This window comes from Panthera tigris, chromosome B4, assembly GCF_018350195.1.
Source record: "Panthera tigris isolate Pti1 chromosome B4, P.tigris_Pti1_mat1.1, whole genome shotgun sequence".
Classification (NCBI taxonomy): Eukaryota; Metazoa; Chordata; class Mammalia; order Carnivora; family Felidae; genus Panthera; species Panthera tigris.
The window spans coordinates 133,821,345-133,849,205 of NC_056666.1; the positions used below are offsets into that span (position 1 = coordinate 133,821,345).

Consider the following 27,861-nt stretch of genomic DNA (forward strand, 5'->3'; position numbering starts at 1 on the left):
AGATAACGCAATCCACTGGGGGTGACCAGTAAAGTCTCCCCCCTGCCCAATCGGTCCATGCAGAACTGCGCTGTCCCCTCCCCAAACACCTCCGTTCTTCCTCAAGTTCGGCTGGTCCCCAGGCCTCAAAGCAAGAAGGGACGGGGCAGGAACTCCAGACAGCTTCCCTCCCCCATCCACTGGACTCCAGCAGGTGTTGCCCTGGTAACCAGAGAACAACCAAGTGTGAAAAGAAGGGCCGAAAGCGAGAGAACGGATGAACAGGGGAAGGTCACAGGTCCACATATTCACCGTTCACTCATTCATTCATTCACTCATTCATTCATTCACTCATTCATTCATTCACTCACTCATTCATTCACTCATTCACTCATTCTACAGACACGTAGGAGGCTGACTCTTGCCAGGCCCTAGGACCCAGAGAAAAGAATTCAGGCTCCTCAGAACTGTCCAATATGACAACACAAATTAAAATGAAATAAAATAAACAATTCAGTTCCTTGGTCACTGTGGCCACATTTTAAGTGCTCAATAGCCACCAGTGGCTAGTGGCTGTCACACTGGACAGCGCAGATATAGAACATTTCCATTGTCACAGAATGTTCTATTGGCCAGCACGGCTCCAGAAGCTCACTCACTACGGAGAGCAATACACAGGAAAATCGACCTGACCTCACAGCATTGTGTGGGCTGTGGTGCGCTCATCAGCAAAAAGCAGGTGACGAGGCGGAGATTACAGGAGATGCCAGGAGAATGCTTAGCCTACTTCCTGGCTCAGGGTGAGTGCTGGAAAGATGTCACCCACCATCTCTGCGGTGTTACCGTAAGGACCTGTCTACGTCCCCATCTTCCTAAGCAGACTGTGAGCTCCTGCCCAGCCCTGGCACAGTGTTTGGAGTATAGTAAGTGTTCAGTAAATGGCAGCATTATTAGCACCATCATCATCATTACTATTGGTTTGGGGAGGCCAGGCAGCGGGGCACCATCCCACCACCCTCCCCACCCACCCCCCACCCTCCCACCCCTCTGCAGGTGGCCTTGAGTCCAGGGCAGCCCAGCCTGGCCATTAGGAGCCTCCCATGGCCCTTCAGGATTCCAGAGGCTCAGAGCAGCCATTCACTGACGCCCACTGCTGAGAAACCAGCCCCTCCCTGCCCCAGAGCCAGCTCCGCTGGGGACGTAGCTGGTGGGACAGGTCAGGAGAGAGCTGGGCCCTAGGCCTGGGGACTATGGCCTGGGCGCTGAGTGGAGGCCCATGAGGGGGCCAGAGGGAAGAGGCCCCTGAGCTGGTCACACTGGCCAGAGTCTGGGCACAGGGGAGGTGAGAGGCTTGTACCAGCCTCAGCTTCCCAGACTGAGGAGCACTGGACTTTTCTTGTCCTCTGATCAAGGTAGGTGGGTATTTATGTGTGCGTGTTTGGGGGAGTGGGTGGCATAGGACCAAGGGATAGATGACAGGAGTGTAGACTCAGCGAGGGGTGGGGATCTGGTGACACTGGACTAAATGGACCTCAGAAATCCGATCCCCAGGCCTGCTGTCTCTGTGTGGGCGTGCACACTGAGGGTAGACGTTTGGGGTGAAGTGCAGGGTATACGTGCGTGTGTCCAGGTATGTGTGGTTGTGAACAAGGGAAGGAGAGCAGACCTGAGGGACGTGCTCAGTGGGGAGTGACGGAGGCTGACACAGTCTTGGGTACAAATATGTGGCTGGAGAGGGGCTGGAGTGTCACTGTGAGGGATGAGAAGATCCCTTGCTGCAGACTTTAGGGACCTGGCGTTAGGGTCAGTGCGCTCTCCTGAGAACTCCTCCTGCCAGCACCGGCCTGCCCCGCCTGCCGTGTTGAAAGCAAGAGAGGGGAGCCTGGGTGGCTCAGTCGGTTAAGCGGTTAAGCGTTTGACTTCGGCTCAGGTCATGATCTGGAGGGCTGTGAGTTCAAACCCCGCGTTGGGCTCTGTGCTGGCCGCTCAGAGCCCGGAGCCTGTTTCAGATTCTGTGTCTCCCTCTCTCTCTGCCCCTGCCCCCGCTCGTGCTCTGTCTCTCTTGCTCTCAAAAAGAAATAAAACATAAAAAAAAGAAAGCAATAGAAACAACTTTGTTACAACAGGTAAGTTGGATGGAGCCCAGGGTGTGTACAGGCTGGCCATCTGGGGGCCTTGGAGCCCACCTTGGGGAATGGCTCGTCCACACAGACTACCTGCCACGGTCCTTGACCTCCACCTCTCCCCACCTCCAGGTGGTTTGTCACTTCCATCCCTGGGCTGGGCAGCCTTCTCCAGCCCCACCCCCAGACGCGGAGTTTCAGCAGTGTCCCTGCCATTCTCCTGGCCTCCACTTCCATTCCCCTCTGATCCCTCTGTCATACTGCATGGGAGTGACTGTTCCCACCAGCAGATCTGACGAGGTCATCTTCCAGGGCTGAGCATCCTTGTGGCCTGGCTTGGTCTTCACTGCACCCGTGGTTTCTATTCCCTGCACCACCGTCCCACCCCCTACAGCCTAGGACTCCCACAGTGGATTTTCAGGAAGATGCCACACCCTCACCTTTGGGTCTTTGGTGTGAACAACCCCTTGGTCCAACCTTCCTCCTCTGAGGCCCAACACGGAGCTAATGCTTGGTCCAAAGCTCACCTCCAGCTTAGTCCTGCCTGCTTCACTGCCTGGCACCGCTGGGGATGGTAGGTTTCTCCCCGGGCCAGGGACTGTGGCCTGTTTACTGGACAAGCCTCCTCCCGCGAGCACTTGCCTCTTCACCTCCCCAGCCTCACCTTCACCAGGCTCCTCTGCAGCTCCAGCAAATTCTGGCTCCAGTAGCCAGGGGCTTTTTCCTGGTTCTGGGCGGAAGCCCCAGAGGCAGACTCCGTTTCCAAGCCAAATGGGTCATCCCTCGGCCTCCTACCTGGATGCCTGGACTCCTATTTTGGCTGCCATGGGTGGGAACCCAGAGCACTCTGGCCCCTCCTGAAAAAGACAGGTAGACAGGCTCCCAATAACCACTGCCCTCCTGCAGGGTCCCTGAACAAGGCCCCTTCAGACCAAGGCCCCAAGACTGGTAGTGCTTTTTTTTTTTTTTAACCTTTAGATATCTGTATTTTTGATAATTCATATAAAACCCAAGCCACTGAGGATCCCATAATTTTTATAGCTTGATATATTACAAGTTTTCTTTCTTTCTTTTAATGTTTACTTTTGAGAGAGGGACAAGAGTGTGAGCAGGGGAGGGGCAGAGAGAGAGGGAGACACAGAATCTGAAACAGGCTCCAGATTCTGAGCTGCGAGCACAGAGCCTGACGCAGCGCTCGAACTCACGAACCGTGAGATCATGCCCTGAGCCGAAGTCGGACACTTAACCGACTGAGCCACCCAGGCACCCCACAAGTTTTCTTGTAAATGTACTTCTTGTAATATATTTCTGTTTTCTCATTGTTTAAAAATTCTATTTAGAGTTACGCTTTATATATATACATATATATCTGCCCATTTTTTTTCAATTACAAACCGAACAACTTTCGAAACTATTTCATACCTTAGTGGCTAGATAATATTAAGACGGTAATCGTGTTTTAACGAACAATTACTCTATAACATTTCACCTAACTTAAATATTTTACATTATGAAATAGCGTCTTGTTTCCTAAGACCCTGGCAAACGCCGGCAACTAAAACTTAGCCTGCTACTTAGCAAAGAAGTTTTCATGCTCTTTATTAACTAGGAATCCAAGAAATGCAAGCTGAGCACCTCACCCCTGCTTGGCCTCTTCTCTCTGTTGGTTGCCTCAGGGGAAGACCTGCAAGGATCGCAGCTTTGAGATGCAGCAGCACGGAGCCCCCAGCCCTGGAGACTCCCTCTCCCGCAGCCACCTGCTGGGGCGCCCTGGCCGCTCCTCAAAGCTCCCTGGAGGGGTGTCACCCCTCATCCCCGTCCTCAGGAAAACGATCCATCTGGACGCCTTCCCTCAAAGCCACATCCCACAGGCTTCCAGCCGACCGGGCCCGGGAGCCGGAGCCTGGAGTGTGTCCTCACCGGAGACCAAGCCCCGGAAACTCAGCTCCACCTCCTTGACACTCCGTCAGAACAGCCAGGCATGGCCCTTGGGCCCCCTGCCTTCTCACTGGGAAGAGCTGCCCGCCCCGGGCAGGGAGGCTGCCACCCATGGAGGAGGGAGGCTGCCCACCCCAGCCTCACGATCTGTCTCCCTAGTGCCAGGGGGCAGAGTCCACTCTGAGGGCCCAGGGAACCCAGGATTGGCCAAGCCCAGCAGGATGCCCATAGTGGAGAAGCCCCTGGTGAGTTCCTACCTGGCCCTGCCATTTCAATCCCGGTTAGCCCAGAAATCACCAGGCCCTGCAGGGCCAGGCCCAGTGGGTCAGAAACACCCTCTCCCAGTGGCTGCCCACGTGACTACCAGAACTTCTCCAGGAAGAGGCAAGCCCCGGTCCAGGGGTATCCCGAGACCCCAGCTGCATCTCCAAAGGGCCACCTCCACCATGGGTCCTGCGACAGCCATGGATTTGGCTCCTCTGGACACAACCAGGCCAGGCATAGTCAGACATGTCACTACAATGGTCACCGACAAGCCTAGTTTGACTATCAATCTGGCCGCACCAAGCACATCCACAGTGGATACAGGCACAGAGTTCCCTGCTCTGGATACCAAGCTGGGCACAGCCGCGGACTTTGCTACAGAAGGCACAACCAAGTTGGGCACGGTCATGGATTTGGTAACCCCAGACCCAGAGAAGCTGGGCAAAGCCATAGCTACAGCAGGCACAGCCAAGTCAGATACAACCACAGGGGGTGCAGCCATGGATTTGGTGGTACCAGGTGCAGTCAAGCTGGGCACCACCAGGACAGACACAGCCATGGCTTTGGCTAGAGCGAACACAGCCAAGCTAGACATAACTACAGATTCTTTTGCTTTGGACACAAGCAAGCTGGGCACAGCCACGGGGGAGACCACACTGGACAGAGTCATTAACCTGACCATATCAGCCACCTACCCACTGATGCCAAGCAGAAGCACAGACCCAGCCCCGGACCGTGCTACTGCGGATGCTGTGACCGATGGGACCACAGAGCCCATCATGCTGGACCTAGCCAGAGAAACCAAAGGTAATGCAAAGAGCTTGGCTGGGGATGCGGTGGGCTGCCGTAGGGGGTCAGGATCTATTGGCCAAGAGGTGGACACGTCAGGAAAGGGAGGTGGAACTAAGGTCAGAGACGAATGTGCTGGGGGCAAGGGGAATGAGATTGACGGGCAGAACACAGGGGATGCACTCTGAGCTGGGTCCCAACCTGCCAATCAGAGGTGAGGTAGAGCGAAGTCACCAGAAGGAAAAGTGTACAGGGGTAACTTGTGGAGGAGGAATTACGCGGGGTCCTTCCTTTGGTATCTTCCATGGTTGTTTCTTTGTTCCCTGAAGAGCTGGAGGAGTCAGGTGATCTGTAGGTGAGTCCAGCTTTAAAAGCAAACCACCTGCAGGAAAATACAGACCAGCACGTCAGGAAGTGGTGATTTGTCCAAAAGCCATCACTACAGTGCTCCTCTCAATGTGAGCAGTGACCTCACCTGAGACCTTCTAACTCATGCACATTCAGCCTTCCAAGAAGCTATCTGTTGCTCGAAAGGTGCCTCACCCGGCATGCTCTTCCTTGATCCCTTACCCCTAGCCCTTTAGTCCAAAAGGTAAGCTGGAGACTTGTACGTATGCAAGTCCTGCACAGAGCTTTAAGTAGGCCAACACAAGGGCTAGACGATCATTTGGTCTCAGAGAGGATGTGACACGCCCAAAGTCATGCAGCTGGTTGGTGGCAATAAGCTAGTGGGAACCCAGATCTTGGAATTCTTCTTTGGGCCATCCCAACATTCCCAACATTGCACAGGCTCAGATTCTGGAGCTTGGAAAGCATCCCATCCTTCAGTGCCTTAACTGGGTCTCTGGGAAGCCAGACCCTCCTCATCTTGCCCCATACATTCAGTCTGGGGCAGCTCTCCCAGGCCCTGGTCTTCCAGTGGGGCCCCTCAACCCTGACGGCCCATTTCTTCCTGAACGGACCCTGCTCCCTGATACCACTCTCTCAGCTACAAGCACCGGCACCCTAGAAGCCTGGGTTTCTTCCTCTTCATTATCTTTTGCTCTCCTTCACCCAATCAGTCTATTTCCAAGTTTGTTGATCTACCTCCTCGGTACTTGGCTGTCTACCCCCTCCGCTCCAACCCTCTGCCCCTGTGATGCCACAGCTCCCTCCTGCTCCCCCACCTCCCCCAGGGCTCTCAGTCCTCCATGCAACTGCCATAGGGACTCACATATTCGATGGCAGCACTTTCATTGGCTTCCCTCAAAAGTCCAGCTCCTTAGCCTGGCTTCCAAGACTTCGGACTTCTCCAGCCTCTAGCTCTATATTTCCACCTGGAATGTTCTCTGCTTTGGCTGCATCAGGAGCGGTGGCGTCCACGGCACCATGCTGCTTACCCCTCTGGGTCTGCTCACGTCTGCTGCCCCTATCCACAGAGTGCCCTTCCCTTCCCTCCCACCAGCATTTATTTGCCTTCCTGTCTTGGCCCCCAGCTTCCCCATGAGCTCTTCCAAAATCCCTCTCTCCCCGGGATGCCCACCGGAGTACCCTATGCGTACCCCCTGCCCTCTCCATTAGGACAGTCCAGCCTTCCTGTCTCCCCCGCTGGAACTAGAATGGTCATCTTCGTCCCTGTGGCCCCCAGGGCCTGGCACTGCACTGTCCATTAATGGTGACTGAATGCATGACCTTTTTTTTCCTGATGGATAAATGGAGGCTCAGGAAAGTTCCTGCCCAGTTCAAGGTCACAGGGCTCACCATCCCCAAGCCGGGCCTGGAACCTGGGCCCCTGACTCAGGGCTCCGCAGGCGCCCGCGCCTGGGCAGAAGCGCGCTGAGCCCGCGCAGCATCCCCACTGACCGCGTGACTCGCGCGCGCATCGCTCGCTCGCCGCAGCCACCGGTCCCCGGCGCCCCCCGCCCCGCCCCAGCCCGGAGGGTAAGAGGCCGGGAGCGGGATGGGGCGGGGCGGGCGGGGCTCGGGACTGGGATGCGGGCACGTCCCCCGGCCAGGCATCCCGAGTTGCAGGCATAGCGACCCGCGCGCCACCCTCTCCCCCTCCCGTCGCCCGCAGCCGGAACCCGGTACCCGCTCCCGCGTGCGGGCTGGGGGAGCGCGGGTGCGGGCGCGGGCGCAGTGGGAGGGGGAGGGGCCCTCGGCGGAGCCGACAGGCGCGCGGGTCACGTGGTGCGGGTGGCAGCGGCGGCGGCGGCGGCGGCGGCGGCATCCGTGTGCGCGGGCAGGGGCAGCGCGGCGCCGAGCGAGCCGAAGCGAGGTCCGGGGCGGGCGCGGCGGCGCGGGGCGCAGGGACGGCGCGGCCGGGCCGCGGGCCGGGCGGGTGGGCGGAGAGCGCGGAGGGGCGAGGCCTGGCTGCGGGGGCCGCTCTGCCCAGGAGGAGCCCGCGCCCCGCTCAGCCTTGCAGCCCCGCGCCCTGAGCATCTCCCGGGAGGAACAGAGACAAAGGAGGATTCATGTCCAAAGGTAGGGCGGCCGGCCGGGCCACCGGCGCCCGCTGGGAGGAGGCTGCGGCCCCGGAAAGCCCGGCTGGAGGTGCTGCCAGAGGGAGGGTTGATGCGCCGAGGAGCCCACGCACGGTGACATATGCACGGACACACGCACACACGGTAGCACACACCCCGAGATATACGTGCCCGAGGAAATGCACACACGGGATCGCGGGGAGATGCAGAGATCCACGGACACACAAGCGGGGACCCAGACGCACACAGAAAGCCCCACGCTAGAGCACACCAAGACACGCACACCACGCACAGGTTATCAGGGCCACCTACAGCCAGATGGGAGACCTGTACTCTGACACAGAGACCCTTCCCCCACACACAGGCGCACACTGAGACAGGCAGAGGCACTGAGACAGCTGGTGGTCTCCAAGGGAACTCATTGGCCTCCAGAGGCCTGGGAATGGGGGAAGGGGGTGTCCCAGGGCCCTTTGCAACTGTGAATGGGAAAGGACTAAGATATCTTCTGTGATTCGTTTTCTGGGAGCGGGGCTGGAGCTGGGGCGGTCTGGAATTGCCTCTGCCAGTGCGGGTGGGGTCTTGAAGCCTGCTAGGGCTGGGAACAGGGGAAGATTCCAGTTCAGGAAGGGAGGGAGAGACCCTTCAACCCCCTCGCCCCCGAGGCAGGTGCTGTTCTGGAAAGATCCCCTCCCCCTGCTGCCACCTTCCCAACAGAGGGGTGGGGTCCCCGGGCCAGACAAAGACAAAGCCATTTGTTTGTCTGTAAAAGAAAGCACCAGGGTCCTTGCTTGGCATTGGGGAGGGGGGTGCTGTTTCTGTGGGGGACTCAAAGCTGAGTCAGGTGGACAATGCCTCTCCCAGAGCATCGATGGGGCAGGTGGCTCCTGGAGGGGGGTCGGAGGGTGGGGGGTGCTGACAACTCCTCTTCCTCTCCAGAAACCCCCGGAGACCGTCTAGGCAGGATGGCACTTGAACTATGTCCTGTCACCTTCATCCTGAGCTCTTCCCACCTTTGGGGAACCCCTCCCCCCATCCTTGTTGCAGGGGAGGGAGAGGGTCTCTCTTAACAGAGTCTACCCCTTTGACTGTGGCCGACACAGGAGCCATTTGCTGGCTGGGGGGTCAGCTGCTCTTCGAAGGGAACAGCATGTGAGGGAGAAGAAAGGTGATGGTTCTGAAATGACAGGTGTCTCCCTGTGAGGCATTCATTCATTCATTCATTGCTGAGTGCCTGTGTTATGCTAGTTTCAATGAGGCACAGAGAATCAGTGGGACATGGCCTCTTCCCTGAAGAAGGGTGGGAACTAACCTACGTTCAGTGCCAGGTAATTTATGTCCATGCTTTTTATAACGCTCACAGCAACCCAGCAAGGTAGGTACTATGCCCATTTTCCTGAGGAGACAACTGAGCTCACAGGGGTCATCCAGGTGGGAGTCAAGCCTGGGCCAGCTGCCCATCGGGGGTTGGCATGGTGGGACCAAGGGAGCTGTCCACGCAGAGGATGGAGCTATAGAATTCAACTCCAGAGCAGTGTTTGTCCTGTTCCTGGGAGCTGTCGGGCACCCTCAGCAGACGATGGACCCTCAGGGGCAAGGTCCTTGTTTGGGGTCCAAAATTCTCTTTGGTATTAAGTCTCGGGTTGGCTGGAGTAGGCTCCCATTTGGCAGCATATGAAATGTCCTGGAAGGGATGGAGGGAAAGAATGAACGTGACGAATACAGGGTATTCAGGGGGGACAAGGAAGCACTGAACAGGGGCGCCCATTTCAGGGAGGAAAGCAGAGGTTGTCCCAGAGGTAGCCCTTGAGCACAATGGTGAAGACGGAGTAGGAGTCGGCCACAGGCTGGGGTGGGGAAGGGTCGTCCAGCAAAGGTCGTGGCATAGTGACCCGCCACACGTTTGCGGTACTCGTGGAAGATGCGTTGCTGTTAGCATGTGGCTGGCATGTGATTGGCATGTGGTTGAGAGAGGTAACATGCCATCAGGTGCTCTATACGGTGTGCCCACGGGGGCTAGTAGGTGCTTGGTGGTCCTAGAAGTTGCCCGGGAATCTGGTAGGCGGCCCCTTCTTGGCACCAGGGTCTGTCTTTTGGGAATGCTCTTTTCGAATGCTGCCATGGACGGGCCAGAGCAGAGCAGGCCATAGTTAAGGGCACACACTTTACAAGGATACTAACAAAATCCCCCTTGAAGAAATACAAGACTCACTTTCCAAGTTGGTAGAACAGACCCACCCGCACCCCCAGCCGCCCCCGGATGGATCTGTCTCAGAACATAGGTTGTGAGACCGAATGGGCTTAGCTGTAGAGGCATGAGGGAAGGGGCCTGGGCCAGCCGTGGGAGCAGCTGGGCAGGGAAAGTGGGGCATGGCCTCCAGTGCAGGTGTGCGGAGTGGGGGCCTGGGAGCCATGTGCAGCGAGTGAAGGAGCAGGCCAGGCTGTGAGAGTCAGCTGCTGCAGGGCTGAACCAATCTTGCTGCTGCCTGGAGCCGCCTGGCTGGCAACAGCTTCCCAGGAGGTAGGAGGGAGCCACGCCAGGCCCTGGGGAGGTCCCCAGGCTTTGTCAGATTTGGCTGCGCCCGGGAGTGACGAGGAAAGAACAGTTTCCCATTGGGAGGGAGAGTCTTGCCAGGGCTGGTGGAAGGGCCAGGTGGTGGGGGTACGAGAACAGACTCCCGGCTGAGTCTGGGGGTGGGGGAGGGAGGCACTCCTGTCCCCCCACCCCCCTCTTGCCCATCTGCTGCTCCGTCGGTTCTCCCTGTGAGCCTGAGAAATCTGCAGGAACCACAGGATTCCAGAAGGGCAAAGCTGGAAGAGGTCCTTAAGGGAGCGTGGAGTCCAATAACTATGCTGGGTAATTAGCATTGCTTTCACACGCCCCACTGCATTTTGCCCTGCTGACAAGCTGCTGAACTTGAAAGGGGCAGGGGGCAAGAGGGTCTGGGAGTGAGTGTGAGGCACTGTGCTGGGGGCTTCTAGGCATCATGGTTCATGCGATGCTCACCACAGCCTTAATCATGATCCTGTCCAGTTTCCAGATGGGGAAGCAGGCTCACGGGGGCAGTGGGGGTGTGGGAGGGGATGATTTGCCCAAGTCCACACGTCTGGCAAGTAGCAGGGCCAGGCTCGTTCCGCTGTACCACACGTACCCATTTTATGGATGGGAAAATGGAGTTGCTCGATACTGAAGCCTACCCTGGTAGACATTGGTCCTGCAAGGAAACACACAGATTTCTCTTGTGTGTGAACATACCTGTGATCTGCCAGACCCGGAGGGATGTTGGCCTTTCCCTCCTAGAGAAGGGCTGTGTCCTCAGCCTCCTCTTTCTTTGCTACCCACCATCCCATGAACACACTACGTCATCTTAGGCAAGTGACTGCTCCAGTCTGGCTGCGTCTCATCCTCTTCCCACTGGTTGAAAGGGGAGACTTATTCCTTCCACAGATTTAAAACTATGGCTAGGATGATGTCTGGGACCCCTCAGGGCACAGACACCCCTACTTTGCGGTGGTGCTCATGGAACAGAGGGGACACGGAAGCTGGGGGCAGGGGTGGTACTCCTGCGGTGTGAGGGGGTAACCCTATTTGCTTCTAAAAGACAGAGCCACTGAGGTCAGGGACAGTTAATAGATGTTAGGTTCAGTATCCTCAAAGGTCTTAGCACTTTATCTGAGGAGGCATGAGTCAGGTCAGAATAACCCCAAATACCTTCTAGACTGGTGGTTCGCCACTAGGGTTATGCTACCCCCGGGAGACGTTTGGCACTGTCTAGGGATATTTTTGGTTGTCACACCTGACGTCAGGGATGCCACCAAACACCCTACAGTGCACGGGACAGCCCCCCGCAATAATTATCCAGCCCCAAATGTCAACAGGACCAAGGTGGAGAAGCCTGGGACTGGACACACAGACATGCTTTGGAGCAGCGAGTGCACAAGAAAGTGCCCCAGCGGCTGGAGAGGCTGGGCACTGATCCCAGTCTCGCATCTGACTTGCTCTGTGTCTTAGGGAAGGCCTTTCCCCCTGGACCTCGCTCTCTCCGTGAAATGAAGTGCCCACACTGGGTGACACCTGAGGTCCCTTCCAGTCCCAACTCTTTGTAATTCTGTATCAACAGAACAATACCGTAGCTTCTGTGCGACTTCTGTTTGCCTCCAGCCCACTTCTCCCACCTTGGCTCTGCAGGGCTCCCGGAGGCCAGGACGGACGCAGCCATGTCAGAGCTGGTGCCGGAGCCCAGGCCTAAGCCGGCAGTGCCCATGAAACCCGTTAGCATCAACTCAAACCTGCTGGGCTACATTGGCATCGACACCATCATCGAGCAGATGCGCAAGAAGACCATGAAGACTGGTTTCGACTTCAACATCATGGTGGTCGGTATGAAAGGCAATGGGGTCACTGGAGGCCACGGTGGCGGGCAGCACTGAGGATCCTGTTTCTTTCCCTAGGATTGGCCTCAGCCCTGGCTTCCTTAGGATGAGCTTTTTCCGGGAGGAAAGATTTCACGATGCTGATCACGAAAGCTTAAGCCTCTTCTCAAGACTAGTTGATCCAGGGGTGGGAACTTTGGGGGGATTGTCAGCCTGGCCCCGTCATGGGTGGATGGACACAGGCAGCCTCTTAGGCACGCTCAGCCTGTTTTCAGGTGTGTGACGTGGGGAAATCATCAGTGTCCTTTCCCGCTGGTGTCAGATAGAGGGTGATCTTACTCTTTTTTTTAGTATTTATTTGTTTTTGAGAGCGAGAGTGAGAGAGAGCAGGCATGAGCTGGGGAGAGCCAGAGAGAGAGGGAGACAGAGGATCCGAAGCAGCCTCTACGCTGACAGCAGCGAGCTCCATGCAGGGCTGGAACTCACGAACCACGAGATCACGACCTGAGCCAAAGTCAGACACTCAATTGACTAAGCCACCCAGGCACCCCGAGGGTGGTCTTGTTTCTGCTCTTTTGTAGTACTTTAAGGTTTAAAGAGAATTTCCAGGACATTGATTGGTCACTGAGTAGTGTCGCTGGGTCACAGAATGTAAGAGCAGGAAGGGACCCTTGCCTGATATCAGTAGGACATTCACTCAGTTGCTGAAACAGGGACCTGGGCATCATCTTTCTTTCTCCTTTCTCCCCCAGTCCAATCGGTCATCAAGACCTGTCAGTTTTGCCTTGTGAATCTCCCTTAGGTCTGTCGACTTCTTTCCATCTCCACTGTGACCACTCTTTGTTGAACTAGGTCTCCCACCTGGATTGCCACAGCCACTGGACTCAGTGCTGCTCAGAGATAAGGGGCTGGCTGGAGTTTAAATCATCTGACAAGTCTTGCTATAAAAAACATCAACTGAAGGGCGCCTGGGTGGCTCAGTTGGTTAAGTGTCTGACTTTGGCTCAGGTCATGATCTCGCTGTTCGTGGGTTCGAGGCCCGCATCGGGCTCTGTGCTGACAGCTGGGAGCCTGGAGCCTGCTTCGGATTCTGGGTCTCCCTCTCTCTCTGCCCCTCCCCTGCTTGTGCTCTGTCTCTTTCTGTCTCCCAAAAATAAATGTTAAAAAAAAAATGGAAAAATGCCCCATCAACTGAACTAAACAGTGTGCTTCGTGTTAAGGTCAATTTACTTTCTGGTGCAAATTTCTTATCTCAAGAATGAGTAGCAAATGGTTCATGGACCTCGGCCCCCAGGCCACACTTTGAGGGGCAGTGACCCTCCTGGTCCTCTGTCTTCCTTTTGCTTCACTCCATTATCCATCAGTGACTGAATAATTTTTCCAACCTGCAGAACTCCTCAGGTCACCCAGCCTACTTAAAACCCTTCAGTAGATTTAAGGACTTAAACTCCTAGCCTGGTCTGGGTGCTACCCTGCCACTCACCTGTTACCACCTCCAGCCTGGCGTTCTCCTCCTCGCTTGTGAGGAAAGTTTTCCTGGCTCTGCTGTGCTCTTCCCTGCCTCTGAGCCTTTGACTATGCCTTTCCCTCTGTTTAGAACTCCCTTCCAGCTTCTCCTGGGTCTTTCAAAGTTACTCTGCAGGTTTCAGCTTCGTTGTTGCTTCTACCTAGAAGTCCTCGATTGCAGAAAAACTGGATTACATTCCCTCCAGTTTGCTGCTATAATGCCCCGGGGCTATCTCTTTCATAGCAATTATTGTGACATACCGTAACCTCCTGCTTACTATGTTTTGGTCTTCCTCATGCTAAATGGCTTCTTGAGGGTAAGGATGATGTCTTGTTCACCTCTCCACCTCCAATTCTGGCACAGCACTTGGCACTCGAGTACTTAGTGAGCAAGAGACCTCAGAAAACAACCAGACCAGGAATGAGAGAGACGTACAGGCTACATGGGCTGCTTCTTCATCCGCGCCGTGGGGAGAGACGCTGCCGATCAGCCATGGCTCACGTTCAGGACTGAGCTGACGGGTAGTCTTTTTAACATATGGGTCTTGGTGGCTACTGCCGATTGAGCAGCTAGAATGAGAAATGCAGCTTCTTTGCTATCTCTGGTCTCATCAGCTCCCCTGCTTGCCACCGCGTTGTCGGTAAAGAAACCAGGGGAGCAAACGCGGCCAGTCCAAGGTGTTCAGGGAAGGAGCACAGTTGGGTCTGGAGCTTTAGGCTCTTCCCCCCGCAGCCTGGTCCTTTTCCGCATATACCACAGGGATGCCCTAGATCAGCACTTCTTTTCAAAATTTTTTTAAAAAATTTATTTTTTTGAGGGAGAGAGCATGTACCTGAGTGCGAGCAGGCGAGGGGCAGAGAGAGAGGGAGAGAGAAGATCCCCAAACAGGTTCTGCACTGTCAGTGCAGGGTCGACGCGGGGCTTGAACCCACAAACCGTGAGATCATGACCTGAGCCGAAATCAAGAGTCAGACACTTAACCGACTGAGCCACCCGGGGGCCCCCAGGCCGGCACTTCTGACTTTACTGTGCACATGATTCATCTGGAAGTCCTGCCTAAGTGCAGATTTTGAATCATAGGGCTGGGGCGGGGCCCGGGACCCTGCATTTCAAGCGTCCAGGCGATGCTGACACCATTCAGCAGTTTGCAGGGCCTGCTTGTGTGATCCTTGTGTGTGTAAAAGTTTGAGGAGCACGGGGGCACCTGGGTGGCTCAGTCAGTTGGGCGTCTGACTTTGGCTCAGGTCATGATCTCATGGTTTGTGGGTTCAAGCCCCGCGTCGGGCTCTGTGCTGACAAGTTGGAGCCTGGAGCCTGCTTCAGGTTCTGTGTCTCCTTCTCTCTCTGCCCCTCCCCAACTTGTGCTCTGTCTCTCTATGTCTCTCAAAAAAAAAAAAAATAAATGTAAAAAAAATTAAAAGAAAAAAAGTTTGAGGAGCACGGCTTGGGCCAGTGGTTTTCAAGTACCCTTTAGTTGCAAAACTCCTCCTTGGAATGAAATCTGCTGTTGCACGATGTGTGTAAAACAGGTCAAAATGGGGTACCTGATTGGCTCAGTCAGTAGAGCATGTGACTTAAAAAAAATTTTTTTAATGTTTATTTATTTTTGAGAGAGAGAGAGAGAGAAAGAGAGAGAGTGAGCGAGCCTGGGAGGAGGGGCAGAGAGAGGGGACACAGAATCTAAAGCAAGCTCCAGGCTCTGAGCTGTCAGCACAGAGCCCGATCAGGGCTCAAACTCACGAACCGCGAGATCGTGACCTGAGCTGAAGTCGGACGCTCAACCGACTGAGCCACCCAGGTGCCCTACCTTGCACATATTTTATTAGGTGGGGGCTAATCTCTCTAGGAGCACTTCAGCTGGGGATAAAGAGAGCTCTGCCATGGGATTCACAGGGCTGTGGGATTCAAAGGCAAATTTTGCTAGCAGATGTTATGTATGCACTGAGGCAGTATCAGAGGGCCAAGGAGTTCCGCCGTGACATTTAGATTATTAAAGACTAAAAACGTGAGTGGAGCAGAAACAAAACAGAATGTCACTACACTAGACAAATACAGCGGGTTTCCCCCTTCCCAGTGGTCCTGGAACTCTGGAAAGGAGGAAAGAATGTGGAATTCAACTGATGTCCCAAGTCCCCCTCCAGTACCAGGGAACTGTTCCCACCTGCCTTCTCTCCCACTCAGTCCTTTGCCCCCAGTGAATGATGAACTGGGGGCATGGCCTGGATCAAGGCTCTAGAATTCTGTAGGCTCATGGGAGAGATGGCCTGCTCAGGAGGTGGACACGGGTCTTCCCCACCGTGTCACCCTCCTCCTGTCTTGTGGCAGGTCAGAGCGGACTGGGCAAGTCAACGCTGGTCAACACGCTCTTCAAATCCCAGGTGAGCCGCAAGGCCTCCAGCTGGAACCGGGAGGAGAAGATCCCCAAGACTGTGGAGATCAAAGCTATTGGGCACGGTGAGGACCGGGCAGGACCCCTGTGGCCGCTGTTCAGAAGGGTCTCTGCCAGAGAGGGAGAGACGGGCAAATGAAAGGCAATCTCAAGACAGAAGAGAACAGAGGTCTGAAGTCTGTGAAGCCAACTCCTTGGCTAGAAAAGGGAGGGGGGATTAAAAAGGAAAGAGGTGGAGCTTGAGCTGGATGATAAAACGAGGGTGGGATTTAGACAAGCAGAAAGAAGCAGGGAGGGCCCGGCAGGTGCAGGAACAGCGTGAATAGAGCTATGGAGGTGGGAAGACCCAGAACTCGACTTTTCCAGTAATTGGTCCTGAGTAAGGAAGGAAGGAGCCTGGGTCTCCCTGACCGGTAGGAAGCAGGGTACCCGGCATCAGCTGGAAGAGTGACCTCCCTGGTGCCTTCTCTGTTCACCCCCCCCAGTGATAGAGGAAGGCGGGGTCAAAATGAAGCTGACGGTCATCGATACCCCGGGCTTCGGAGACCAGATCAACAACGAAAACTGGTATATGTCTGCCTGTGAGATTTCTGCCCTAAAGACTCTGCAAGGAAGACGCTGAACACGGTTCAGATTCATTCCCATCGAGAGCCATCTGTACCCTTCATGCCGAGGGGTTAAGTGGGAAGGCTTACTGACGGACCGCAGAGGGGCTTTATAAAGAGGCGAGGGAAGAGGCTCTGGTGGGAGGCCTGTGCAGAAGGAATTTGGGCTATGGGGTTACCTACAGGTGGCCGAAGGGCAGGGTGGACAGAACAAGGGGAGCGGTGGTAGGTTGACCTGAAGGCTGTGGCAGAGCTTGGCCTGTGGGCAATGTCTTAGCCCTGAAGAAGAGAGGAGGGTGGGCCATGTCTATGAGGAGAGAGCCTCTGGGACTTCACCGAGCAAAGCTGCAGTGCGTATGCAGCCAAGGAGGGCTGTGCAGAATGTAGATGGGAAGTTCCAGGCAGAAGTTTGCTCCCAGATAGGGATGGAGACCATTGTTCCTCTGTGAGGGAGCTGGGTTCTGCCACGGATAGGCAGGGCCACTGGACAGCACAGCTTGGAACCTTCTTGGAAAAGTGACCCATCGTCCTCTTTCCTGGTGTTTTGAATGCTCCTTGAAGGAGAAAGGTGATCGTAACATTGGCAGCAGTCAGGGTAATGAGTTGTTGCCACGTTGAATATTTTCTGTATGCCATTGCTATGTTAAGGTCCAAACCTCTGTTCTTGTGCGTGCCTCTAGGCAGCCGTGGGTCCTCCCATTTTACTTGTGAGCAAACAGCCTCAGGGAGGGTAGAGACTTCCTCAGAGCCTCCCAGCTAATAAGGAATGGAGGTGGGGAGAGTGTGTGTTGCTTTCTGAAAGAGTGGGACGGGGTTCTGCAGGATCCTCTGGCCCAGTCAGAGGACCGGGTCTCCATGGGGGTTCTAGCCTTGCTGATGAGGAAAGCCGTCCGTGGGAGCCTGAGGGAGGGTGGGCAACCCACCCCAGACCCCCCCCAGGGGAGGTAGAAACGAGAGGGATGTGAGGGCCCTGCTGCCTGACCATGTCTAAGGTGAGCCCCCAAGTCCTGTCTCTCTGGGACATCCGTCTGCTTTCTTCCCACCCCCCAGCTGGGAGCCCATCGAGAAGTACATCAATGAACAGTATGAGAAGTTCCTGAAGGAGGAGGTCAACATCGCCAGGAAGAAACGCATCCCTGACACTCGTGTCCACTGCTGCCTCTACTTTATCTCCCCCACGGGACACTCGTATGTACCAGTCCCATGCCCATGGCCACACCTAGCTCTGGTTTGCATCATTCTCCAGTGGATAACTAATCCCTGAATTGAGCTGGGGCCCCGGATGAGCCCCAGTGTAGTCATGGCCCTGTGATCCCCTAGACTTCCCCCCAAGAAGGCTGACTTTCTTACCAGGAGAGTAAAGCTGACCAACACCAGCCCCCCATGCTGCCCACTGGTGTTCTAGCACAACTGTGCCAGCAGAGAGGGGTCGACATGTGAACACAGAGGGCTCCTCGCTTATTCAGTAGATCTCTGCTTTGCCCAAGGCTGGGGGTGGGGGATGGGCAGCAGAAGAGTAAGACGGGAGCCGGCAGGGTTGTTGAATTGGGGTGGGTGTTTGGGGTGGGTGTGGGACCCCGCTGTAGGCATTTGGTGGGTGGCCAGCCCAGCATGTCTAGAGATGAAGGCTGGCAACGAGCAGAGCATGCTGGGAAGTCCAGTTGTGAGTCGCAGATGGGACAGCACAATAAAGGAGTGTGGACCTGGGATAGAGAGATCCAAGTGGGCACGCAGGCATGCCTTCCATAGCTTAGTACTGAGCCCGTCTGCTGGGCCAGAGTTCAGTTCTTGGGAGGACGACACAGGCAAGGCAGACCCCCAGGTTTGGGGGAACCAGGTAGTCAGCAGGTGTTTGAGGGTGGGGCCCAGGGACTCAATAAAAAGGTTTGCTTTCTCCTTCCCTGGAATGTGGACCCAAGGTCAGAGCAAGCCAGCACACAGCCTGACTTAGTAAGTCCCCAGGACTGTGAACTAGAGCCAGACTGGGGCCCCAGAGCCTCGGGGAAGCTGGGCCCTCAGAATGAGGAGAGCCAAGGTCCCCAGCTGGGCCCCTGCAGGACTAAGTGCGGGCTGGGAGAAGGCCCATGAAAAAGTGCGGTCCTGGGGGCTCCTGGAGCCCCAGGCGGAACACGTGACTCTTGATCTCCGGGCTGTGGCTTCCACCCCCACACTGGGCATGGAGATTACTTAACAACAACAACAACAAAAAAAGTGCTGTCCCATTAGCAGAATAAGATAAACAAGTAACCGTGACCCAAGGACACATAGGCAGAGACGACAGTCCACAGCTGTTCCCAGAAGAAAAAGATCCCCACGGCAGGCAAGCTGTTCTGAAGGAGCAGTGTGAGTAGGGCAGGATTGGAAGAGAAAGGGAGATGGTGGTCCAAGTGGGGGCAGAGACTTGGAGTCTGTTCCGAAGGCTGTCAGGAGAGGGAGCAGCCCCTTGGCCTCAGCCAGTTTTCCCGGCCCAGTCCCTCTGTCCCGAGGGTGGCCCCGGAGTGGTGGCAGTGGCTGGGTGGGGGAGGGCAAGGTGGCTCTGACACCCCACCTTCTCTGGGCCCCAGCTTACGACCTCTCGATCTGGAGTTCATGAAACACCTCAGCAAAGTTGTGAACATCATCCCTGTCATTGCTAAGGCTGACACCATGACCCTGGAGGAGAAGTCTGAATTCAAGCAAAGGGTGAGAAGGCCCCTCCTCCTTTTCCTGTCCCCACCCTTCCCCCTCCTCTGGTCCAAACCATGTCCTCTCCTTGATTATTATACAACCCCCCTTCCCACCCAGCTCCTGTTTAGCCATTAAAGAAGCTGGGCTGACAGTGTCTGTGGACACAGAGAAGTTTGCAGCCTCAGGCTGCCTTCTTCCCAGCCACCAAACTTACTGGCAGAGACCGCTGAATACATAAACCACCATACACATGAGAGACCACTCCTCGATGTTAGCTTGCTTGAAGGGCTAAACTAATTAATTAACTTCCCGCTAGTGTTTATTAGTGTCTTCTGTAAGCTCCTCCCTGTGCTGGATGCATGGGGTTGGAGGTAGGGGCATGTGGGTGAACTATAAAGACGTTGCTCCCTTCAAAAAAATTACAATTAGGTAGACCACTGAAGAAATCCTGGGTGGCTTCCTGGAGGAGGTGAGACATAAGTCGAGCTTGGGGAGAGGGCAGACCTATAGGCTTGGGGTGGGGAGCCCCACTTCTCTTCCCTGCAAACAGGAATATGTGGAATCTGTACTCAGCTTGTCTAAATCCTAATCTTATGGACCCTGCGATGAGCAAGCTGCACCCCCAGACTGTTCCTCAGCTCAGGCTGGGCTGTAGTGGCTGTATGACTGGGGCTCATGTTTATTAGGATCTTCCTGCTGCTCAGGGCCTTGGAGTTCGAAGATGACTGGATTAGCAAAGGCTGATTCATCCCTCTGACTTCAGCACACACGTGCACACACACACACACACACTCACACCTGTGTGAGCGTACCCCACCCCCTCCCCGCATTATCCTGACACTTGGCTACCTTGCTTCTCTTCCTTGCCCCTAGGTTCGAAAGGAGCTTGAAGTAAATGGCATCGAGTTCTACCCACAGAAGGAATTTGATGAGGATTTGGAGGACAAGACGGAGAATGACAAAATCCGGGTGGGTGCCTCGGGCTCTGTTCATCACACAAATGCCCCCCTTGTTACCAGTGGGATGTGGACCGTGTACCCCTCCTGTCTTTCCACCTGCTTTTCCCCTTTCATACTCTCTGCCCCACCTCTCCTGACCCAGACCAGAAGTGACATGGGACAGGATGAGGACTGGGGCCCTTGCCGGGACTGTGAACTTTGCACCCAGAAAGCCAAAGTTGGTGTCCATCCCAGGCCACCCAAAAAGTTCTTCCCCCACAGGGCCTGGCAAAACCAGGGTGTGGTGGATGGAAGGGCATGGACAGGAAGAGCATCAGGCTGGGGTCCAAGGTGTCTATGCTCTAGTCAGAGCTCTGCCTCAGTGTCCCCTCCATAAAGTGTAGGGCCCAGGCTAAGTGAGTGGCTTAGAGGCTTTCTTTCCCCTAGAGGAACCGTTTTAAAAAATGAAACATCAGACAGACCTTCTGTATATGAAACATGAAAACAGAGCTGCTCTGGCTCAGCGACACAGGTACAGAGCACTGTCTTCTCAGCAGTCCCTGGGGTGTCTCCTGGGGATGCTAAGGGTTCATGTGATGTCCGTGGTCCCTTTCAATGTCAAACTTCTACAATTCTGGGACTTTACATCATAATCATGAGTTCTCGTCTGGGCTTTTCTACTAACCACTGTGACCTAAGACAGATCATTTACTTGCTATGGTCTTGTGTCTCCTCCTGGGTTAAGGGTGAATAATCTACCAGAAGCCCCTTACCTGATATAGCTGAGACACGTACAGGTTAATTGGAAAAGCCCATCAAAGTGAAGAAATCATTTAAAAAACGATGCCTACAAATCCTCAGTGTTTTTAAGGAAATATTTCACTAAATGATTAAGTGAAAATAAAACGTATGCATCCCATTCATGAAGCATTCTTTCCATATTGAGACAAGGCTGCTTCTTTGAGAATAAGTTCAATCTTAAGACAAACGCAGCTCACCTTTATCAGGTCTTTCTGAAACTCACGTTTCAGAGAAACAACTCTCCACGGTCATACGTCCTCAGCTTCCATAATAGTTCATTTGTCCAGTAACAAGGACACATCAGGCAAACAGATTTGGGAACAAACGGCTGTCTTGGTGAACATTCAGCCCATCTGGGGGAGCGGAGGGGCCCACGAACATCAGACAGTGGCCTTGGAGCTCTGAGAGGTCAGCGGACGTGGGCTTCTGCCAGTAGGTTTCACGCGAGGTAGCGTGAAGCATCAGTTACGTGGTTGTCAGATGGGTAGGTATCACTTCAGAGAGGTCTTTCTATCCTCTCTTAGCTCGCAGAGTTGTTCCAAGCCAAACCAAACGCATTAAAGCAATAAAAAGTACAAAGCGTTCTCCTGGTGAAGGAAGGCCAACTTACCGAGGTGAACCAGTCAGGTAGGGGTGCAATCAGGGGTTGGACCCAGGACTTCAGACTCCTTTTCAGGAGACAAGAGCCTTGCCCTTGCCCCTTGCCATCAGTGGGATCACTGAATGAGCATCAGAAATGTGCAGTTCCAGGGTAGAGGCCCAAGACTCTATGCCGTCCTTGGAGGCCCAGACGACACAGGAGGTTGACGTGCACATGTGTGTGGTTTGTCAGCAGGAGAGCATGCCTTTCGCTGTGGTGGGCAGCGACAAGGAGTACCAAGTGAATGGCAAGCGGGTCCTCGGCAGAAAAACTCCCTGGGGGATCATCGAAGGTAATCCAATGCATCTTCTTGAAAAACTGGTTGCTGGTCAATTACACTTATTTATTAAGCATCTATAGTTCAGGGCGCTGTCCTGGCACGTAAGATGTAAACTGAATGCCAGCCAGACCCTGCCGTAAGGAGCTTACTGTCTAATTGAGAAGATGAATCTCAGAGGCAGGAAGTGATTAAAGGCCAAGTTAGCACCTGACTGGGAGACGCTGACTTTGACTCGTGTGTCAAAGGAGTTGAGAGCATAGAGAGGTTAATGAGCACTGAAAAAGCCAGAGAAAGGTTTTCACATGAAAGAGGACATGAGCCGACAGACTGCTGAAGGGTGGTTCAGATGTGGCCATTTTCATTTTGTTATGAATGGACGGGGCCTCTAGAAGGTCAATAGCGATTCTGAAAGTTTTCAAAGAATTGCATTAGCGATCTCTTTCAATGTGATAACCTTCTGCCGGGAGCAGGGTGACGTGACTGTTCTCAGAACATGAGCTTCTGAGGGCCTTGAGTCTCAGACAGGTTAAGGGTCTTGGCCAAGATCACGTGACTTGTTAGGGGTGAAACTGGGACTTCAGACCCAGATTTCAATTCCACAACTGAATTTATTCCATTTTCCAAACCAAGTTCATCTCATTGTACCACATTGTCTCTCATTTGCCTATGGCCCTGTGTTGGAATTTTTTTTTTTTTAAATATCATTTTCTCACTGCCTTGAATTGGAATCTTTTTTTTTTAAAACGTTTATTTATCTTTGACAGAGAGAGAGAGACAGAGCATGAGCGGGGGAGGGGCAGAGAGAGAGGGAGACACAGAATCGGAAGCAGGCTCCAGGCTGCGAGCTGTCGGCACAGAGCCCGATGCGGGGCTCGAACTCACAGACCATGAGATCATGACCTGAGCCGAAGTCGGATGCTCGACCGACTGAGCCACCCAGGCGCCCCTTGAATTGGAATCTTTTATTTATTTATTTATTTATTTATTTATTTATTTATTTATTTGAATTGGAATCTTTTCATGAGAATGTCTGTCTTGTCCATTAGATTGTGGGACTAGAGGGTTCATGTCTTAATTCCCTTCTGCCCCCATAGTCCTTGGCAAGTGATTTGCAGATAGTAGGTACTCAATCTGTATTGAATTAGATTCATCATGTAGTGCATCACTTTTTTAAGATGGGTCGATAGTTATTTGCTGTGTGTGTTACTGTCTTCCAATCAGGTTATAAGCTCCTTAAGGGTAGGAATTGTGTCTTAGGTCTTGGGTAGATTTTTAGACCCTCTGTGTGTTAGTTTCCTTTCCTATAAAGTGGGAAATAAAATTGTCCCTATTAGCTGTTATTTCACAGAGTCTAGAATAGTATCGTATTATTGTAGCTGCTCAATAAATATTTGTTCAGGGGCACCTGGGTGGCTCAGTGGGTTAAGCGTCTGACTCTTGGTCTCAGCTTGGGTCTTGATCTCAGGGTCATGAGTTCAGGCCCCACGTTGGGCTCCATGCTGGGCATGAAGCCTACTTAAAAATAAATAAATAAATATTTGTTCAATGAATAAAATCCCATGCACGGAAGTGCCAGGATGAGCAAACCTCTGGAAGGCTTACAATACATTATGTGTCCTGTGGCTCCCTCCTAAATGCCAACATGATCTGAACAGAAGTTCATCTGCTGGGGGTTGCGACATTAGTGAAGTGACCACCTGTTTTGTTTTGTTCACAGTGGAAAACCTCAACCACTGTGAGTTTGCCCTGCTTCGAGACTTCGTCATCAGGTGAGATGCACCCCTTCCCTTGGATGGCAGGTTTATTTATTTGGGGTCAGGAGGCCATCGGTTCAGATCTACTTCCTCCGTCTCCGGGATTCTCTGACAGAGCTCTCTGCCCCCATTCCAGCTCCCATCATGAAGCAAAGGGGCTGAAGGAGTATCATTAGCTCTCTGGCATGGGTCCCAGTCACTGGGGCCAGGCCATGGAAGTGACATGTTAACCTTGGATGTGGGTCAGTCTCTTCCTCTTCCCACCCTTCATCACATCCCTCTCTCTTCTCACCCTTTGTCCTTCAGGACCCACCTCCAGGACCTCAAGGAAGTGACACACAACATCCACTATGAGACCTACAGGGCCAAGCGGCTTAATGACAACGGAGGCCTCCCTCCGGTGAGCGTGGACACAGAGGAAAGCCACGACAGTAACCCATGACGACCCTTTCTCTATATCATCACACATACCCACTTCTCCACACACGCATCCCGGTACCACCACCACCCACCTTCTTCCTTTCTACTCTGTCCCCCAGGCCTGTCTGGTGTTTGTGGAGTTTGTCTACAGTGTGTGTGTGTGTGTGTGTGTGTGTGTGAGAGAGAGAGAGAGAGAGAGAGAGAGTGTGTGTGTGTGCACGCGTGTGTATACATGTGCAGGGGTGAGGTATTTTCACTGCCCTCCCTGGAAAGTCCCTTGTAAGTTTGGTTCCTCCATGGCTGTCCATTATCTGTCTCCTTTCCTTGTGTCCCAGAACAAAGCCGTGTGCCTCACTCAAGAGGTCTAGGGGAGGTTTCATTTAAAAATGATGGGGAGCAGGTGAGCCACAGGTAACTCTTTCTTATCTCTGAACCCGCCCACAAACTGGAACTGCAGAGACTCTCTGAGGACAGCTTCGGAGCTGGACCTGGCGGGGGTGGGGGGTGGGGGGTGGCAGTCTAGGGTGAGGCTAGGACTGCCTAGGGGTGGGAAGGTCAAGGGAGAGCAGGGTAGACCGGAGCGGGGTTTCTGCAGAAAGATTTAGTGCCCAGAGGTGGAGAAGAGAGCTCTACCCTTGAGTCTGTGTTGCCTTCACTGTCCAAACCCCACCACCTGTCACTGTCTGTCGTGGTTGCAGACTGCTGCTTTGCACATGTGCCTCGCCTCACTCACCTCTCCTCCCATTTTCTCCCTTTCTCCCCCTGCCCTCATTCTTTCATCCTGCCCCTCTCTGACTTCTTTCAATTGCTTTGAGTCTAATCCACTTTAGCTACATTTCTATATTTAGGATTTATGCCCAGTCTACTTTCAAAAATGACTTTAGGCCACCTTAAAATAAAATCACAGCCAAGGCACGTGACAGTACAAACCGAAATTACGAGAGAAATCAGATCCACAGGGAGGAGTGGGAAAGAAAGTTTCTGGCGCGCACAATGACTGTGTGTTGGCCCAGGCAAAGGAGGAAACAACGAGTTACGTAGTTCCCAGTATCTGGCTCAAAAGCACATGTGCTGGTCAAGTGAGACAGTCTTTCCTTAGGCGTTAAGTTCTAGAAGACTTGAGCCTCAACAAGTTTTAAGAGCGATACACGATCTTTGCCTTTCTCAGTGGTTTGGCTTCAGAGACCAATTTTAAACGGCACCTCCGTTTTCTCCATCAGGATTCTTCCTCCTTAACACTGGCTTCTCTGCTACTCACTTCCCATATATGCTTGACTCCCTTTTGACTTCTTTTCCGTTCTCTCGCACTGTGCATGTCTGTCGGTCTGTCTGTCTTTCTCTGCTTTTCCCTGATTCCCCTTCCTGACCCCTGTAGACATTCCTAACCATACCCACATACAGTTAGCCTTTTCTTGCCTTGCCCTCAGCCCTGTATTTATCAATGCATATATCTCCCCTGTTTAGTTCACAAATTACTCTTTCTCGTTTAGTCTGGAAGGTGGCTGAAACTTGGGGCTGGGGAAACAATGTAGCCTTAGGTAAGGGAAAACACCAACTGCTACAGTTTACAATAACCTCATACAACCTCCTGTTCCATCTCCTGGTCCAGCCCTAGGTGTTTTACTGGTCCACTACAAATCCCAGCATTTATAGTCTCTTGTCACTCAGGTGCTAGGAAAACACAGACCAAGATTCGGTGGACCAGGAGAAAGAGGTGGGTGACCCCAAACCAGTGACCGAAAACCTATGGTCTCAATCTTTCCTGGAGGCTCTTTACCAATCCCATACATGTCCTCCCCCACCCACAAAATTCTTCCAGGGTAAGCACCTGTCAGCCTAGAACAGCAGCAGGGTTAAAGCCCAGAGGTGGTTCCATGTCAACGGAAGAGGGATCCCTGGTGTATACAGCAGGCAGTCGTGAATGCAGACGTGGGACTGGCCACCTAGGACTAGCAGGGGGAGGTCTGGCGGGGGTGTTGGGCGTTGGAGAGGTTGAGTAGGGAATGGTGCTTGGCCACCCCTAAGCCATGATCTCAGCCTCCCCGGAGAAGCTGTTTTATGTGTCTGCTGCCAGCTGCTGGTCTCCACACCCTCAACCGTTCTCAACCCCCCTGCAGGGAGAAGGCCTCCTGGGCACTGTCCTTCCACCCGTGCCAGCCACCCCCTGCCCCACTGCTGAATGAAGGCCATTCCAAGTGCTGCTTCTCCCTCCATCCCTCCCAGCTGTTATTGCTGCGGGGCCGTGGCCTTTTTAGTGCCGTGCTTGCCCAGCCCACCACCACAGCCCCCTCAGCTCTCAGCAGGTTGGAGGGGCCAAGCTGCCTCCTTAGGACAGTGGCTTCCTCCATTTATCCAAACCACCCCCTCTCCTCCCAGTGGAACGGAGCTCTCGCCAGCACTGCCCTCCTCCATCGTCCGTGTCAGCCGGTCCCAGCCCATCCGTAGGGTGAAAGAACTCATCAGGAGCTCCTTCTGCCCTTGCAAACCCATACCAGCTACTTGTAACCATCTCCAAGAGAAATGGCATTGCTCCCTGCCCGTTCATCTGCATGAGCTCCTCTTGGCTTCCTTCAAGGGTCAAGAAAGCAACTTTTCTGCTTGTCAGGTTTGTTGATGTCAGCTGTGTGAGCCCCAGTGTGGGACAAGGGTGTCTCCTTCATTGCCTAAAGCTTATTTATAATGATGGGTCACTACAGATGTGGGGGGAGCAAGGGCTAGGGTCACTTAAAAAAATCACCACTTGTGGCTGGCCCAGGATGCAGTCTCACACACACACACACACACACACACACACACACACACCTGCCCCCATAATGCAGCCACTTAGGAAGAGTGGTTTTCCTGAAGAGACATTTCTGGAATTGCCTTCCTTATCCTCAAACTTAAAACAAAACAAAACAAAACAAAAAAAAAAACAACAAAAAAAAGAACTTAACAGAAAATTCCAGAACCCCATAGAACGGGAACTCTAGGGAGAAAAAAAAACCCACCCTTCTGTCCACTTAGCAATAAGAGGGATCCCTTCCCACCTACCCCGACTACTCCTATCCCCGCCTCCACCCTGTTAATGTGAGTAATGAATTAGCCTGGCCACAGTCGGTCACTGTAGGCTAGTGGAAAATGCCCACTGGAGGGCAGAGCCCCCCATCAGATGCATGAATGTTTGCGAATGTTGGCTGCCACTGCCCCACATACTGTGTCTTTATGGGATCCCCTCCCCCCACCCACCCACCCCGACCATCTCCACCTGGACACTACTTTCTCAAAGGCTGGTGACTTGTGGGCCATTCATCTACAACTAAGTCCTGACGGAGCAAGAGGCCCAAGCCTAGGGGATGCAAGAACGACCCATTTCTTAAATGTTACCAGTCCCAGCCAACCTTTTGGTGACATTATGGTTAAATTTCCCAATTGAAAGCAAGCCAACAGACACTCAAACTGGTTGTGTAAATGTTGCTAGACTTTATGTGTTGTACAACTAAACATTGCTGTTTGAACAATAACTGCCTGGCCTGTGTCTCATTTGTGCTCACTCCTTGGCCAAATTAGCCATCACATCATCTCACCCATGGGCGGAGGGTGAGATAGGGACCATCTTGGTAAGAAGTAGCCACAGAAATTATAGATGGAAAACATTTTGTGAGTCCAGTTTTTCTTCATTTGGCTTGAGGATGGACTTCGGTCATTATTCCATGTGTATGTTTAATGTTTATTTCTTTTGAGAGAGAGCAGGGGATGGGCTGAGAGAGGGGGAGAGAGAGAGAATCCCAAGCAGGCTCGGCACCATGCGTGTGGAGCCCAATGTGGGGCTCAATCCCACAAACTGCAAGATCATGACCTGAGCCGAAACCAACAGTTGGATGCTCAACCAACTGAGCCGCCCAGGCGCCCCTCCCTGGGGTTTTGTATCCAACTTGGGTGATGGAGCTAGTAT

The 27,861-nt window shown here is 53.6% G+C and overlaps 1 protein-coding gene across 10 annotated transcripts; it reads left to right on the forward strand.

The window, feature by feature from the left end:
- The first annotated feature begins 607 nt into the window (after positions 1-607).
- Positions 608-27,430, forward strand: SEPTIN3 (septin 3). 10 transcript variants are annotated; one of them, XR_006220272.1, is made up of 14 exons: positions 608-779; positions 3,779-5,111; positions 11,742-11,933; positions 15,759-15,887; positions 16,308-16,389; positions 17,478-17,615; positions 18,992-19,109; positions 19,968-20,063; positions 21,666-21,765; positions 23,471-23,522; positions 23,814-23,907; positions 25,596-25,641; positions 26,304-26,532; positions 27,196-27,430. XR_006220272.1 is itself a non-coding variant. In XM_042993396.1 (13 exons), exons 2-13 carry the CDS (start codon positions 3,809-3,811, stop codon positions 26,375-26,377), a joined length of 2,424 nt encoding a protein of 807 aa, XP_042849330.1. In that variant the 5' UTR covers positions 608-779; positions 3,779-3,808; the 3' UTR covers positions 26,378-27,430. The 10 variants fall into 10 exon arrangements, 9 of the variants coding, with proteins under 9 accessions (XP_042849330.1, XP_042849333.1, XP_042849334.1 ...); XM_042993396.1 differs by having other exon boundaries at positions 26,304-27,430; XM_042993399.1 differs by having other exon boundaries at positions 21,669-21,765; positions 26,304-27,430.
- Positions 27,431-27,861: the final 431 nt, after the last annotated feature.

Bases quoted from the DNA above. Each gene is read 5' to 3' on its own strand.
- SEPTIN3 (XM_042993396.1), top strand. From the start codon at position 3,809: ATGCAGCAGCACGGAGCCCCCAGCCCTGGAGACTCCCTCTCCCGCAGC. The intron at 17,616-18,991 runs GTATGTACCAGT...TCTGGGCCCCAG, and splicing joins ATCTCCCCCACGGGACACTC to CTTACGACCTCTCGATCTGG. The intron at 23,523-23,813 runs GTGAGATGCACC...TTTGTCCTTCAG, and splicing joins CTTCGAGACTTCGTCATCAG to GACCCACCTCCAGGACCTCA.